Below are 17,955 nucleotides of genomic sequence, written 5' to 3'. Positions count from 1 at the left end.
GCTGCATTTATACGAAGAATATTAAGAAAAAGCAAGTGCGAATTATTTATAAATTTGTGCCTTATTTCTTCGACAAACACAAATACTTTGCAGACGGTACATGTTTCTGTTTTCAGAGTGGTTAATCTCAATATAAAGTTAGTCGAAAAGTTATCTAGACATGGACAATTGCCGAAATTTTTTTCTGTTCAAAGTGGTTCATCTCTAGATAACTTTTCAGCCAGTTTTTAGTCAGTTTAAAAATTATCGATCTATTATCGATCATTTTATCAACTGGTTAATAAAAGTCCGACAGGGATCGTACCTTGTTTGTTATGTTCAGTAAAGCTCGAAAAAATTGTTCTCTTCTACTACAAGACACATTTGACAGTGCACAGACAGATATTAGCGCCGTGATATGAGTATATTTTCAAAGAAGAACGGGGGTTCTCAACCGATGCCTAACCCAAACAATTGAATTTCACAACATATTTCATCTCTACCACTATCCGACTGGGAAGGACGAAGTACATAGCATATATTCTTCCTAAACAACAACGGTCAATAGATGTTTCATCTATAAGTTTAAAATTATTTATAAACTGACTATAATATATGTATGTACGTATGTATATTAATTACAATTTAACTCTCCAGCATATCTGTAGCATTTGACCTTTTTTAGTTTTTAAATCCGGTCTCCCATATTAAACATCAAAGGTCACCCACCCACCATGCAGATTCTTTATGTTTCATTTCAATTTCAAGAGAATTTATGAAAATTCAATTAAAACACAGTCTCTTGTTGTGCAGTTATGTAATGAATAATGGAACATGCTCAAACATGCAACAAAATGACAAACTTGACATTCTTGCTGGGATTAAACAAAAAACGAAAACAGTATTTTATGATTTCTTTTGCAGGTATTTTTTTATTCTGTGGAATTTTATTTTAATAAATTGTATGGCCTTACTCTGGCATTTTACGCAACGACAATGACAAATAACAAAAATATAATGTCGTCGCTCTTTTCAGACAGGGAGTTGCAATTTCAATTTAATATTGAATACGCAACGTGGAACATGTCACAGAGGTTGTTTGAGGAGTGTGTATTTTTTTAGTTTTTATCAATTTTTGTTACGTTTTTGTCATGTGAAAGAACGTTTGTCCTTTTTTCGCAAAAAACATAAAATGTGAAACAAGTATTTGTTCTCCACTCCAATACCTTTATTTGCTGCTGCTGTGAAACATCATGGTAGCAGTTCAACATCAGCCAAAACTCGCAGTTGTTTATTATGTGACAGAGATATACGGACAAACACAATTTGTACAATGCTGCCACGCTGTTGTTACTGTTGTTGTTCTTTCTGGAATGCTGTATAAATAAATTTATAAGTGTTTAAATAAATTGTAACAATATAATATTCGCAAACGAACTCTGCCTCAATGGCTGATATATTTTTCTGTGGCACACAAGAAAAAAAAATAATAAAACATTTTGTTGGAACATACCAAAGCATCCATAAAATATTCAACGGAAAAAGGAAACCGGATGAAAAGTCATTTCAAAAAAAAAAAAAAAAAAACAAAAAAAGAACATGTTCGATAAACATTAAATATTTGCGAGCAAAAATACTCACACATTCACCCATATGCCATGCCAATGAACATGAATGGTAAATACCCTACAAACTTGAAATTCTTTTGCGCATAGAAAAATTAAATCCTAACAGAATCCTAGTGCTGGTATTGACGAAATTTTTAATCCTATTTCTCAGCTTTCGATCGGTAGAAAGAAATGATTTAAATGTGTCAGAATTTTTTGCATCATCTACCCACACACTTCATAGCATAGTGTAGAGTACAGAAAAGCGCCTTGTTAAATATTAGCATACTTCCTGTTATATTGCAAACTAAAGCCTACTTTTGGGAGATATCATCGTTGAATGGAGGAGTTTTACCATAGAGTCAATTATTTGTTTAATCTTTTTTCTATTTACTTTTAATTTAGTTGTACTCTGCAAAACTTTGAGTATACATTTCTAATTATGTCGGGTTTCCCAACTGGCGATTGCTTTCAATACTGCAAAATTTGCTACCCGAAGCAGTTACATTTTTATTTTCCAGACTTTGCCATTTGAGTTAGCATCATTGTTATTCATGTCTCACCCGCATGACACTGAACGAACAGAGAACGTATCATTCGACACATCATATGAGTGATTAATTGATATTCCATGGAATCAAAACTGCTTACTGCCCTCTTCTTGATTTCGTGATTCATTTCAGTTTCATTGGAATTCTATGGGCTATGACCTGACCATAAGAATATGATGCCAATAGTTTTGGTTGGTTGTTTTTTTTTCTTCTGTAGTCACGTTTATCATGCCGCAGCATGTAACAAAATGAAAATTATGAAAGCGTAACCACATAAATAATGAATACTGTATATTTTTGTGTGTATATGAATATTAACATTTAATATCTATAGAGATTTTATGTCCATGAAGGCCTTGTTATTACTATGGGGTGGGTACAGTGTTGCCGACAGTTTTTGATCGGAAATTATCAAAAAATCGTCAAATCGTCAACAAAATTTGGAAAATCGTCAACGTTGTCGAAAACTAGGTTTTGTTTCCGTTAAATTCGATTTTTTTTGCTGATAGTTTTGTCAATGAGACTGACAACATAAGATATACAACCCACAGCAGTAAATCTAACCCAATCTGAATTAAATACCGTTATAAACAAGTAAAAAAGTATCAGTCGGCTTTGCCGACAGAGATATACCCTCAGCCTGTGCAAATTGAAACACTTTTTAGGGGGTTTCAAAATTTTGGTTGTATGAACCGACAAAAACGTTGATTAGGATTAAAGTTCAAAATTTTTGCGGAAAAGGTACTTAAAGGAATGGTCCGACATAGATCATGGGGGTGCCATAGGGGGTTTTTACACCCTTCGGGATGTTTTCTCAAGAAGTATGGACTTGCCCCTGAAACAACTTTTTCCATCGCAATTAAGGCAGCGAATGTAAGTTGCTTCAACAAAAATCAAAGTGATTCAATAGCAGGTCTTAAAGTGAACTTATCGAAAATTTTGTGTGGGAGGTACGGGATGGATTGGACAAATATAGTCCATATTCGAACCAGATCTATATCTGGTAGATATTATGAGAATGTGTAAAGTATGGATCAAATCGGTCACTCTCATCAAGAGTTATAGTGCGAAAAATTTTTCCGAACATTTTTGAACTTTTGTGGGGGAGGTACATGAAGGAGTGAACCGGTAGGGCTTATTTTCAAACTTAAACTAAGTTTGCACAAAATATTACGAAGGTCACATTTTGGACTGAATCGGCAGATTCGGTCGAGAGTTATCTTGCGCTCTAACCACTACACACGGTGTCATAGGGCTTTTTAGTACCTTTCAGGCTATTTTCTCAGGAAGTATGGACTTGCCCCTGAGGAAGCTTGTACCTTCGTATAGGGGACAGTGAATACAAGATGTTACAACAAAAACCAAGGCGATTCGAGAGCAGGTCCTAAACTGAACTTTTCCGAAATTTAGTGTGGGAGGTACTCGAAGGAGTTTACCGATTGAGTCCATTTTGGAACCTTATATAATTCTGGTAGAAATTTCATAATGTGCAAAGTATGGACCAAATCGGTTGCTCCCTTCAAGAGTTATCGTACGCACAAATTTTCCGAACATTTTCGAACTTTTGTGGGTGAGGTACCGGAAGGAGTGGACCGATATAATCCATCTTTGAACTTGAACTAAGTTTGCACAAAATATTACGAAAGCCAAATTTTGGACCGAATCGGCAGATCCGTTCGATAGTTATCTTGCGTTCCAACCACTACACACGGTGTCATAGGGTTTTTGTGACTTTCAGGCTATTTTCTCAGGAAGTATGGACGTGCCCCTAATGAAGCTTACAGCGTCGTATAGAGGACAGCGAACACAACTTGCGTAAACAAAAATCAAAGCGATTCGAGACCAGGCCCTAAACTTAACTTTTCCGAAATTTTGTGTGGGAGGTACCCGAGGGTGTGGACCGATTGAGTCCATATTGGAACCTCATCTAAGTTTGGTAGAAATTACACGATGTGCAAAGTATGGAGCAAATCGGTTATTCCCTTCGAGAGTTGTCGTGCGCACAAATTTTCCGAACATTTTCGAACTTTTGTGGGGGAGGTACCTGAAGGAGTGGACCTATATGGCCAATCTTCGAACTTAAATCGAATCTGGACAAAATATTTCGATACCCAAAATTTGAACCGAATCGATTAATCCGTTCGAGAGTTATCGTGCGCACCAGCCTGCCAGACAGACAGACAGACAGACGGACGGACATTGCTAGATCTACTCAAAATTGTCTGAAACGGATATCGTACAAACATACTTGGGGTCTAAAACCATTACTTCGATGAGGCACATTTTTGGTCGTATCAAAGTGTAAATACCCTCTTTAGCCTAAAGGCTGAGGGTATAAAAAACAGCTTTCACGATGATAGTTTTCCCTATGGTTATCGAGTTTATAGTAATGCAGCAAGGTAAATCTGGGTATACATTGCCAGTTTTGAATGACAGCTTAGCTTAAATATCGCTACCTTGACAGTGTGACCATCCATGTCTGTCGGTACACGTACATTTTTGTTGTTGTCGATAAAAACTCTCATTCATAACTGACTGTCAGCTCATATATAGACATAATTCCTTTTTTATCTCGAAAAATGTTCATCCATTAACAATCCTAAACGAAAATGTTGAGCTGATGTAATTCGAAGGTGAAGCAAAAACTTTGAAAATATCTGTATTCCAGATATGTATATAAATATAGCCAATCCGTCTGGAAAATGCTGTAAAACATTAAAAAAGCTCATAAAATCGAGTTTGGAACATTGTTCTCTTTAAAGTAATTCGTGAAATGTTGGTCAAATATAGTTATTGTCCTTTATTTCATGTAATTTTGGCTTACATGAAAAATCGTCATTTTTCATTTTTGGTCCAAAAAATCGTCAAAATGACGATAAATCTTCAAATTCGGCAACACTGGGTGGGTACGCGCACTAGCCGCCCTCATCTAAATCACAGAAGATATGAATTTAAGTTTATCAATTTTGCCAAAAAACATCGAGACTAAAATTGGGTGGCAAGTTTCCACCATTTATACGTTTTTCAAAATATTTGGGTTAAGATTCCTTGGAATCCTTGAAGTTTAGGTATATGGTGCCTTTGGCAACGTTACTGACTTGAACGCGAGGAATATTTCTGTTTGGTCCTTTTTCAAAAATCATTAAAATCCTCCTTCTCCTACAAAATGTGATGGTATCAGATAAAAAATTGTTCGCCATAAAATTGTACTATATGACCAAATCGGTTGATTCGTTGCAGAACTTTTGTACTCAACAGCCAGCAAGGCAGACGGACAGACGGGTCTAAATAGACTTCAAATTGTACGAAATGGTTTTCGTCCTTTCATACTATAGGTCTAAAATCATTATTTCGATGGGACACGTTTTTTCATAACAGGGTGTATGTATCATCATTAGCCTAAAGTCTATATCGATGGCAAAAAAATCATTTCAGTGTAGTTATTATAAAGTTAAAAAAAGGACGAGAGGATATTCGTATTGATTTGGAAAGGCGGAATTATCATTCATTTACATGGTATTGAGTCTCACTTATTGATTTTAAACTAAATTGTTACCCAATCTACCTGAATGGTTCATGGTTATTCCTTCTAACTTCAACGCCATATTGACATTTTTAGGTCTACACCAAAATCATCAAAGTTAGGACCTTTATGTCACCTATTTTTTACTGGACCATAACGGTAGATCACTCACGCATTTTCAAATACAATATCAAGAACACGTTGTTGTTGTAGCAACACACATATATTCGTTCGTATATATTTTTCAGTAATCTGATTCGGCTGCGTCCATAAAGAATCAGGAGACAGGTCAGTGGGTTTAGCTGGGTAGTTAAACAAATTCAGGCTGTCATGCTGTCAATCCACACGCAGGGCAGCTGGGCTGAAACCACTCGTGTTTCCTTTAGCAGCTGGCGTTCTTCTGCTGCAATGGATCGAGGGTGGTCTCTGAGTATGACATACACACTGCACATTTGTACTGCCTGTGTAACTGTATCGGTGTGAGTGCTATTCAAGCCTGCCTGATATGCTTATTTATCTAAAGGTTCTTCTTTGTACCTTTGTTCTTCTCTCTCTAGATCCACTACATTCTGGCAGGGATGCTCACGTTGCGCAGTGGGTCAGGAATTGATTTTCCAGGCCAAAACCCCAATTATTTTTCTTCACCGATTGTTAATTTCTATATTAGATTCGATAGTAAACATATTGAAACTAAGGAAACCAAAAAAATATGTCAACATATTGCAAGGTGTGGGCGTGGCGCGTTCCTAAAGAAGACCACTTATTTGCAATTTTGGAAAATACGCCATTTTTGCAAATATATGGGGAAAAACAGCTATTTCTCGGAAACTATAACAGATATTTTTGTTCAGTTTTTTTGTTAGGTAAGTAGGATTGTTGTCTTTAAGAATCGTTTCAAAAAATTACCGTAGCGTTTACATGAAGTGAGCTATTTTATTCTTCTCGGGTACTAAATTTTAGTGAAATTCCAACTTTAGTGGAGTAGAACTTTTAGGAAACAATTTGGAACAAAGTTTGGTATTCGTAGAAAGATGCCCGAGAGTGTCCTCTTTCAGCCCATATATATATTTTTGTACCCGTCCTGAACCGTCCGTTTAACACTTTTTTAAATTTTTTGAAATTACATGTCTGTTTTTCCATACCGTTTCCGTATGGATTATAGCTTTTATACACAAATGGACATTTGTATACCCTCCACCATAGGATAGGGGTATATTAAGTTTGTCACTACGTTTGTAACTACTCGAAATAATCATTGTAGACCCCACAGACTATATATATTCTTGATCAGCGTGCAATTCTAGCCATGTCCGTCCGTCTGTCCGTCTGTGGAAATCGCTCTAGCGTCCGAACGGATTGACGTAGGTGGATGAAATTTTGGGAAAATCTATTATTTCTATCTTTTGGTACTGAAAGCGGGCTATGTAGGTCCATGCTTTCGTATAGCCACCATACAAAATGACGCGTGACGCGTCGTCGTTTTAAGGAAAGTTTAAGATATTTGTCCCATTTTACCACCGAATTGGTTGTAACTTTTTATTTTGTGTCTCCAGAGGCCAAAAAACATTCCTACCAAAGTTGGTTTATATAGGTCCACGTTTTGGTATAGCGCCCATATAACGCCCCATATAAAGTACGCGTCATTTTAATAAATTTAAATATATCAGTCCCATTTGACAACAGAATCGGTTGTAACTTTGTATTTTGTGTTTCCAGAGGCTAAGAAATATTTCTACCATAAAATGTTTATATAGGTCCACGTTCTGATATAGCCCCGATACCCACGATTCCCGATTATCGGTTTTTTGAAGGGTTTGGCCTCATTATCACACCGAGATGGCTGAAATTTGGTATTTAGTCTTCGTTGGGGGTATAGAACTTTCCCCTAGAAATATAGCCCCCATAGAACGGTACCTTCCGATTTTCGGTATTTTGAAGGATGTGGCCACATTAATCCACCGAAATGGCTAAAATTTGTGGCGGAGGGTATAAAAAGTTCGGCCCGACCGAACTTAACGCTTTTCCTACTTGTTTTAAAATATGCGTTTTTATAAGAGTTATATGAGGAGTATTTTTTAAATTTGAAAAAATTAATAGTTTCTTAATTTTTTGTATTTTTATGGTTTGTTTATTGGTGATTGGTCTTTTCTAAATAGGTAGAAAATATTAAAAACACTCTTTTTTTGATGCTAAATATTAAAAACTCAATTTTTTTAAATTTGAACTTGAATTCCTCTGCAACTACTAGTCCGATTTCGTATGTTTTTAATGCTGATTATGTTATCTGTCAAACAAAAAAATATGAAAACATCTCAATCCGTTCAAAAGTTACAGAGTTTTGACCAGGAAAAACGATTCCGAGTCACTGTGCGGCGGTAACACCCATGTAAGCCATGGTAAACATCTTGTTGTGCTGATGCACCTGTAAAATGCAAGGCTTACCAAAGACTGGTCTATTGCTTTGTAGGAGGTCAACAACGTCCTAGTATATTTTTTTGTTTTTTTGAAATTTTCGCCATGTTAGGCGAAGATAATATTTAGTATTAATTTTTAATTAATTTCTCGTAGGAAATCGAGCTTTATGATCAATAATGCATCTGTTGACGGAGTGATTTCTTTTCTATGTCCTCTAACAGTTTGGCATGGTTGGCGTATCGAAGGTCTACGATAGGCCAATAGTCACCATAGTCCGGTCAAAATAGACATTGAAATAGCAAAAATTCGCACAAAGCTGAATTTTGGTGGAGACCTAGGGTTTGCTATTAGAATCAACGTCCTAAAAGTCCCCATCGATCCTATGTGTACAAAAAAAAATATTCGGGGTCAAAGGTCAAATTTTAAGGGTTTATTAAAAATTATCTACAAGTTTGACCTTTACAATTTTTTCCTAGAAGGAACCATTCTTGAGATATAGCTGTTCTAAAAAACACATGATTTTTATGCACTTATAAGGGAAATATGCACATATTCAGACAAACCGGCTAAAATAAGCGAAGTAATCGGGTCTGTCCCCCAAAAAAATATATATTTTCTTGAAGAGCGAAATTGTAGCTATCTTCTAAAAAAAATTCCAACAAAATCGGAGCGTGTTTAGTAAAGTTATTCAATGTTAGAGTCATTTTATGCAAAAATAGCCTATTTAACCCACATGTATAATCGAAAGCCCAACGGGAACGACCCCAACGAAAACTCTCCGATTTTCTTCACGTTTTACCCGAAGATAGGGTGTGTTGCGATGATTACGGAAATGTATAATTTTCAACGGTTGCTGATCCGGTTCGCCGGTTATTCGACCCGAAAGGCCAAATTTAAAAACCGGGTTAGACCCGGTTCTACAGAACCGATTACTGCAAAGTGGATATCGTTTGAAAGCTTACGGAAGTATCTAACACATAGTGTCGTTATTTTAACCGGTTCGCCTCATAATGCACTTAGGCGGCTAATTTTTTTTTACCTTTAGATCGCGACATCTCGAAAATGCTAAGTCTTTTTTAAGCACCATAAAGACAACTCTTGTAGACAATTATTAAATCTACAACTTTTACTTTAGCCGGCTTTTGCTAAGTCTTACCGTTTTTGAGAAAAATTAAAAAAACTGAATAATGCCTCCAAAAATGACCTTTGACCCCGAATAACTTGTTTTGCACACATGGGATCGATGGGGACTTTTAGGACGTTGCTTCTAATGGCCAACCCTAGCTCTCCACCAAAATTCAGCTTTGTGGGAATTTTTGCTATTTCCCCCTTATACGCATGTCTATTTTGACCGGACTACCATGACTGTTCAGTAGCATGGCCTGTTTTGATTCAGTCCTCGACTGCAGGAACGAACACAGAAATTAATTTCTTTTGGGGGAGTGGGGGTCCCACTAGAGCAGATATTGCATTTTTGAAGAATATTAAAAAATTGTATGAAAAAATTTTATTTCAAGTGTTGGGTGCGAGTCCCCATTGCCCACCCCTTGCGTACGTCCCTGCTCGACTGATATGTGTAGATATTGCGTTTAATGCTGTTGTGGTACTGTGCATTTTACGGAATCAATACTGATGTACGGTAACTGGGAAACTTCTCTCCATTAAGGAGAAGAGTAATGCCTCTAGAATCTTCGCTACTGGCGACAGGAGGGAGAACGGCATGTATGATTCGCCTTTGCTGGCATCATCGTTTGGATTAATTGTAGACACTTGGCATTTTTTAGAAATTTTTTGTGTATTTTACGCACCAAATTTTGTCCATTGTCCCCGCCCCCTCTGAAATGGTGACGAAATGATTTCTGACTACGTTCCTGGTCTACAACATCGTTCATCGTAAGTTGTGGTGGTACCTTCTAGGCTGAGAGGGCTCTTACACGGCGTAACAGACTCCTCTTCGTCCTATCATAACACACGTACCTCCTCTTTGATCTGTCACTGTCATCTTTCTTTCGAAGATTCGAAAGTGTTTTAACTAGAGTTGGGTAATCTAGTTCCTAGTTCCTTGTGCTAGTTCCAAAACGTATGAGTAACATCATGAAATGTAACGTGTGATATTAAGTATACGCAGTTAGTTTCTCTGGCACAACTCTAGTTTTAACTGTTACCCACAATTTAAATAATCCTGTAACAATTTTTGCATTGCTTCAGGTGGTCAACCCACCTTTCCGCTTACGATAAATTAATAAAAATTAATATTAAATGATTTTTGACCTAACAGGCAAAATTTCTCATTATTAGTGAAATTTTTAGCCTTTTTCATTAAGACGATCCGAATTCAAGTTCGTTCGAACTACTACCAAACTTCTGTTTTTGAAAAAAAAAATAATAATGATTCATTTTTGTTTCCAATCAAACAAAAATTGTCAACAATTCGAATCGTCTTAATGAAACTGACTGAATATTTCTTCTTTTGACAGTATTCGTCTAAAATGAAGATTCATAATACTTTCATACATCAACTCGAAAAAAAAAAGAACAAACAAGTTAGGAAATATTTTCGTTTTTTCGGCAAAATTTATATAGATATTTGGTTGACATATAACGTAAATAGAGATATACATAATTTAATATAATTTAATTTATAATTAAATTTAATATAATTTTGGCGACTTATCTGAAGGGAAAAATATGTATTTGAGGGACATTATTGCAAAAACTCGAATAAATTACAGAATTAACTCTTAAACGTGAAATTTTTACAGATTCCTGGAGTTTAAGAAATATTTAGAGTTCTGTGAAATATTTTTATTATACGATGACATTTTAAAGGAGTTTATAAAATATTTTGGAAAAAGGCATACAAATAACCCTTTGATGGCCCATGTGACAAAAGGATTCCTAAACTGGTAGGATTCCAAAGAGTATTAATTCAAGTATTTTCAAAAATTGAACAATTATGGGTATGGCAATTCTACAAAAGTTGAAATTGCCACTTTTAAATTTTACAAAATCATTTTAAAGTACAGATAGAATAGAATATGTTGCTAAATATTCGAACGGATCGGAAAAATTGGCTGAGATATGAGCGTTAGAATGGAAAACACATTGTGATTTGTATGTAATATCGAAGTTTTAAACGCATTTTTTTCAAAAAAAAAAAAAAAAAAAATGTTGACCGATTTATGGCGAAAAAAACTTTTAATTTTTTAGATAAAATTGAAATTTTGATTTTGACACTTCACAATTTTTTTTAATTTATATTTTTAATTCCGTTTCGCTTAAGGACAAGATAATTAGGTTTTTAATGATCCCACAAAAAATTATGCTAATCGGTTTATTCATTTTCGAGCTACAGTGGGAACTGCAAACTGTTATAGTAAAAACAGTATTTCGTATGAGGACATTTGTCAAAACTCTGCGGAATATTGTTCACAAAAAAATCCAAAAGTGCTCAAGGTGTGTTCATTCAAATGAATACAAAGTCTTCTAAAAACGCTTGGTAGATTTCTTGTAAAAAATCATGAAAAAAAATTTTTTTTTTCGTGCTCAATAAGTTCTTTCAATAAAGCTTGTTGAAATATTAGTGGGGAAATCCTTTTGATTTTCTTTGTATTTCTAAATCTCCTATAATTTATAATTATAGTAGTTATTCATATAAACAAAACCATTTCTAATGTATTTCATTTAGATGTACATTACTAATTCATCCTTGTAAAACGTCGCATAGTAAAAAATGTACATTACCCTTTTAGAATTAAGATTGTTGTCTTAACCTTGCAGACTGTTCCTTTTTTAGTAAACATTTGTTTTCGTGTATGTTTATTGTTGTTGTAAATATAATATATCTGTAAATGTCAGTCCAAAATTGCATGTATATAAAATACTACAATGTGAAATGATGTAAATAATCCTACTGTAAATATTTAACCTTAAACTTCTTGGCCTTAATTACATTGAAGAACAAGTGAAGATATAAAAAACAAAACAAAAAACAGACACAATCACGCTCACATGTACATATTGAAAAGCAGTGGCAAAAACAAACGAAACAAAAAAACACAAAACATATTCGCACTCTAGAAGAATAGTTGCAGCAACACATCTGGCCATAATAAAAAAATAGCAAAACAAAAAACTCAGAATATGTACTAAAAAGAGGACACAAAACACATACACAAATGCATCAAACTCAAAATTCTCAAAGTAATAAAACATAACAAAAAAAACATCAAACGAGAAAACTAATTACACACACGCAAAGCCTAACAATCAGCAGCAAAAAATTTTCACACCATGGCCAAAACAAAAAAAGTAGAAAAAATAACACCAATCAACTAACAAAAGGAAAGAATAAAAAAACAACATTTGGGCTTACCAAAAATAGAATATCCACACTAACATGAACTGTACATACATATGTATGTATATAGTATTGGTAGTGGTCATTGCCAAAATAAATTTCCAACTCTGCAGTCAAAAGAACACTAAACACACAAAACAGAAACATGTTTGCCAACACAATTGGACAAAACACCACCAAAAGACACTCACAATTGGAAACCTAAACATTTGGCCAAAGGAGGGCAAGTTGTTTGCTTGACCCCACCACTACTGCTCCCCACACTAACACCACCAACAACACCCCCTTCCTAGACACACAAATTGCCCCAAAATTTGCCAGACAACAAATATTAATGAATCTTCTTATTCTTCTTTTCCCCCTTTTTCTACTGCTTTAGCCCAAGCAACAACGACCATAATGAGCGTAAAGGAATCACCCAACTTGAGGCAAGAAGAAACAAGTTCAACTAAATGAATGCATCATTAGAAGCAGCAAATACGTTACGATTCGTTACGCTTGAACAACAAAATTGTTATTTGCAATGACAGCAGCACCACCGTCAATGCTCAACAAATGAGACACACCGACAGACATAAAGCAAACAAAACAAAAAATCGAAAAAAGCTTAAAGAATTTTCACCCAAACTTAAAAAGGCTGTGAGCCAAAAACAAACTGTTTTAATTGCAACCCAAGCCACAACTTTAAGGCAAAACACGCACCAGGGAAGCCGCCATAATTAAAGAAAAAACGATTTCCAAACCAACTAAATTTTCTCAAATCAAGTCAAGGTCTACCCAAACGACAATTTAAAATCTTCGTCGTCTGAGAACACATACATGCGTGTACGTGTGTGTCTGAATAAGATCTTAGGAGACCGGCACTTATTTTAGCAAGCAACTGTCTGTAGTACACGACCCACAAAAGGATGCATTTCCTTCAAAGGATATGAATGTTAAAGTAGTGAGTGTCTTGACTGCTACAACTACCGAGGTTACTTTTCTACAGCATACAAGAGTCACAAGAACAACAACAACACCAACAGTTACAAATATTTATAATGATGGCAACATACTACCACCACTACACTATTAACCCCATTGCAGCAACAACATCATTATTTGCTGCATAAAAAGTTCAGATATGTAGACAACAGCTGTTGGTTGTAACAAATTTTGTAAATTTCGCAAGTGGTTCTATACAAAATTCCACCGTGCCAGCAAACAGCAATAACAACAACAACAGCATTTGACTTGTAAAGCGAGCCAGATACTTAACACTGAACAAAGGTTGCAAGGACAAGGTCCCACATTTGAACCATCAAACAACAGCAACAACTTGGGCCTTCCCCCACGAAACACCTAAAAACTGTTTGCAACGTTTTCAATGTTCATGTGTCGTCTGTCTGTGTGCTGCAATATTCACTTCAATTAAGAAAAACAGCACAAAAAAGGAACGTACGGAAAAAAACAAGGAGAAAATCCACACACATATCTAAGGATTTATATTTGCACACCATATGCAAATTGTCTATCTGTCTGTCGTTCTGCCTGTTTGTCGCTGCTACTACTGCGACGACAACGACGTCGACGTTGTGGCAATTTGAATAATTTTTGCACAAAGTAGGAAAAAACGCCTAGACAATTTCACAGTCCCTACCCGCGTCTCTACTAAATAATACACAGACGACATGCCCGAACAGGATAATTACGATGATGAGGTAAATTATTATTTAAGCACTTTTTTCCATAAAATGTCAAAGTATAATCGCCGCATAGATCATTGTGAAAATGTATGTAAATTGGGCTCGTTTTTTCTTTTTCTTGGTTGGAAAATTAAGGTGATAATATGACAAAAGGAGGAATAAATTATAAGAGAAATAAAATAAAATTATAATGCAGAATTGAGAGGTTAACACGTTGGGATTAGATGTGTGTAAAGAGGTTTAGAATACATAAAAAGTATTTACATTTTCCCTTAATTTGAATAATAGGCCAACAATTCTACCTTAAATTCTATATTAAACTGTAAATTAGCCACATACAGACTTGATTGATCGCACATACATAGGTATATGTATGTATTAGGGTGGGGCGATTTGTGTGGAAGGAAAAAACCTTAATGAGCCCTTCGCATTTCTGATTCCTGGGATTGAACTGAGCAAAAAAGTCCACTGGACCATATATCTACCGTGAAAATCGACCCTCCCGATTTTGACTTTAAGTTTTTTATTGACGTTTTTTGTGTATTTTGGCATATAACAGCCAAACCATTGAGATTTTCGATCCAACACAAATACAAAAATTGTAGCCAAGACAGTAATTAAGAACTCTCTAATACATCGCGAAAGCATTGGAAAGCTCCTTCAGGAAGTTTTGGCCTTGAGAGGGTGCAAACTTTTCGAAAAATTTCGATAAATGACACTGTGCTACAAAAGCTGACCAGAAAAATATTCAAGTGTTCGGATGCAAAATTATATCGTGTTGGGATCCATGGACAACGACAATGCCTTTAGTTCGTTGGGGTCACTTCGTTTTATTTTTTAATAACGGTAAAAGTAGTGAAAATCTGGGTTTCTTACATTTTCAAATTTAAACGGACATATCGGATAACCGATAACGAGAGCTACTATTTCTGTAAAAATTTTTCAGATGCAACCCAGATGTCTACATTAGCAATACCTTATACGTAACCAATTCTGAATATACAGAAAATATACGTTTTTTTAACAATTGCCGGGTAAAAGTCAAAAAGGATATGAAAACATGTCAATATAAATGTCTTGTCAATAGTTGTTTTTAAAATTGTCGATCAGAATGGTCGGTATAGCGTTTTTTAAGGCCTGGGTACATAAGCTGCCTCGCCTGCTTACCTTGCTTATTTCTGATAAAAGAATAAAAAAAGAAAAGGGCAACCCAGTTCAAAATTTGCTCGGCCTCCTTTATTCTTTTATTTTTATTATGTCAGAAATGAAGCAGGAAAGCAAGGCAATCCGGCCAGGCAGCTTATGTACTCACCCCTTTAGGGTTTCGTCTTTCAAAAAGTTGTACGACTCGACTAATTAATATATGGACGTTTTGCCACAGATAGCTTCCTATAGCCTCTCAAATAATAGAACATGACTGCCAAAAATCACTTCAGGTTATAATTCCTCGATTACAAGTCGAGGATGAAACGACCTCACATTAGGTGAGTAGTACTAAGTTCATTGAGTTCATTTTATTTGAGTTTTTTTTTCAACATTATATTTTATTCAAATTTAACCGTACAATCATAGTTTCCGTATAAAGCAGAAGGTTTTCATCAATAAGATGATCGAATATCGTACTTCCTTCGAGAGCTATCTTGGGCACTAGCCATTTCGTTGATGGCAAGTAGTTTTCTACATGACCCAGAAAAAATATACCACCTGCAAGTTTATGACAAACATTATCTATATTTTGTCAAAATATTACTATGTCCAATGTATGGACCGAATTGGTTAATTGTTCGAGAAATATCGTGCGCACTAGTCAGTCATTCAGGCGGGCAGACACTATAGATTTTTGTCAAAAGAAAAGAAATAAAAATAGGGAATACTTTTAAACCACGCCTCTTTTAGACCACACCTCTTTTAAGGCACACCCATATAGACCTCTTCTCTTGTGAGTCATGCCCATTATAGACCGGTCCCCACTATGGACAACATATCAAATATACCAGTCGCCTTATGTACCACACGCAGGCCTCAAATAGACCACGCTCCTTATAGACCAGGTATCAAATAGACCACGCTCCTTATAGACCAGGTCTCAAATAGACCACGGCCTTTATAGACGATACCTCAAATAGACCACGGCCCTTATAGACCAGACTTCAAATAGACTACACCCCATATATACCACGGCCCTTATAGACCAGGCTTCAAATAGACTACACCCCATATATACCATGGCCCTTATAGACCAGGCTTCAAATAGACTACACCCCATATATACCACGGCCCTTATAGACCAGGCTTCAAACAGACTACACCCCATATATACCACGGCCCTTATAGACCAGGCTTCAAATAGACTACACCCCATATATACCACGGCCCTTATAGACCAGGCTTCAAATAGACTACACCCCATATATACCACGGCCCTTATAGACCAGGCTTCAAATAGACTACACCCCATATATACCACGCCTCAAATAGACCAGGCCTCAAATAGACTACGCCCCTTATATACCACGCCTTAAATAGGCTACGCCCCTTATATACCACGCCTCAAATAGACTACGCCCCTTATATACCACGCCTCAAATAGACCACGCCCCTTATATATCAGGCATCAAATAGTCCACGCCCCTTATACATCAGACCTCAAATAGGCCGCGCTCCTTATATACCACGCCTCAAATAGACTGTGCCCTTATATACCACCAATAGACCACGTATCAAATAGACCACGCCCCTTATATTCTAGGCCTCAAATAGACCACGCCCCTTATATTCTAGGCCTCAAATAGACCACGCCCCTTATATTCTAGGCCTCAAATAGACCACGCCCCTTATATTCTAGGCCTCAAATAGACCACGCCCCTTATATTCTAGGCCTCAAATAGACCACGCCCCTTATATTCTAGGCCTCAAATATACTACGCCCCTTATATTCTAGACCTCAAATAGACCACGCCCCTTATATTCTAGGCCTCAAATAGACCACGCCCCTTATATTCTAGGCCTCAAATAGACCACGCCCCCACCTCAAATAGACCACGCCCCTTATAGACGACACCTCAAATAGACCATGGCCCTTATAGACCAGGCTTCAAATAGACTTCGCTATTTATATACCACTCCTCAAATAAGCTGTGCCCCTTATATACCACGGCTCAAATAGACCGTGCCCCTTATATACCACCAATAGACCGACCACGTATCAAATAGACCACACCCTTATATTCTAGGCCTCATATAGACCACGCTCTTTATATTCTAGGCCTCATATAGACCACGCTCTTTATATTCTAGGCCTCATATAGACCACGCTCTTTATATTCTAGGCCTCAAATAGACCACGCCCCTTATATTGTAGGCCTCAAAAATAACACGTCCCTTATGTTCTAGGCCTCAAATAGATCACGCCTTTTTAAGCCACGCTCCTTACAGACCACTATTAAATCAAATACCTTTTAGACCACATCCCTTACGGACCACTATTAAATCTAATCCCTTTTAGACCACGCCCTTATATACCTTTATTAAACCACCCTCTATTAAACCACGCCTGTGTTGCATAACTTTAATTGCACGCTCTCAGAACTGGTTGCTTTGGGATATTTTTCTTTTTTCCTCTGGGTCTTCAAGCTTTTGTGTAATCATTCTGTGCTACAGATAGTTCTTCAAAATCTTCAGCGCGGAAGAATTGATTACTGAACCAATGAGGTTGATCATGAGTATGAAATGAATGAACTTATTTTACGCAACCTATTCCTGGTTTCAGGTATTAGAATAAAAGCAAGAAGAGGCATGGCATATGAGTTCCAGAACACATTGCACATGCTTGGGA

At 36.3% G+C, this 17,955-nt stretch overlaps 1 protein-coding gene across 6 annotated transcripts in view; it reads left to right on the top strand.

The window, feature by feature from the left end:
* Dpp10 (Dipeptidyl peptidase 10) overlaps positions 1-17,955 on the top strand; it is a 174,295-nt gene that overhangs the window by 94,328 nt on the left and 62,012 nt on the right. For all 6 annotated transcript variants that reach the window (XM_073966552.1, XM_073966553.1, XM_073966557.1 and 3 more), the window contains one exon: positions 12,815-14,135. In XM_073966552.1, coding sequence (XP_073822653.1) covers positions 14,106-14,135 — 30 coding nt within the window. In that variant the 5' untranslated portion in view covers positions 12,815-14,105. The remainder of the gene's footprint in view (positions 1-12,814; positions 14,136-17,955) is intronic.

This window comes from Musca autumnalis, unplaced genomic scaffold (assembly GCF_047663935.1).
Source record: "Musca autumnalis isolate F117 unplaced genomic scaffold, ASM4766393v1 scaffold_2, whole genome shotgun sequence".
NCBI lineage: Eukaryota > Metazoa > Arthropoda > Insecta > Diptera > Muscidae > Musca > Musca autumnalis.
Note: the sequence above shows the minus strand (reverse complement) of the source record. Positions and strands in the feature narration are given on the sequence as shown.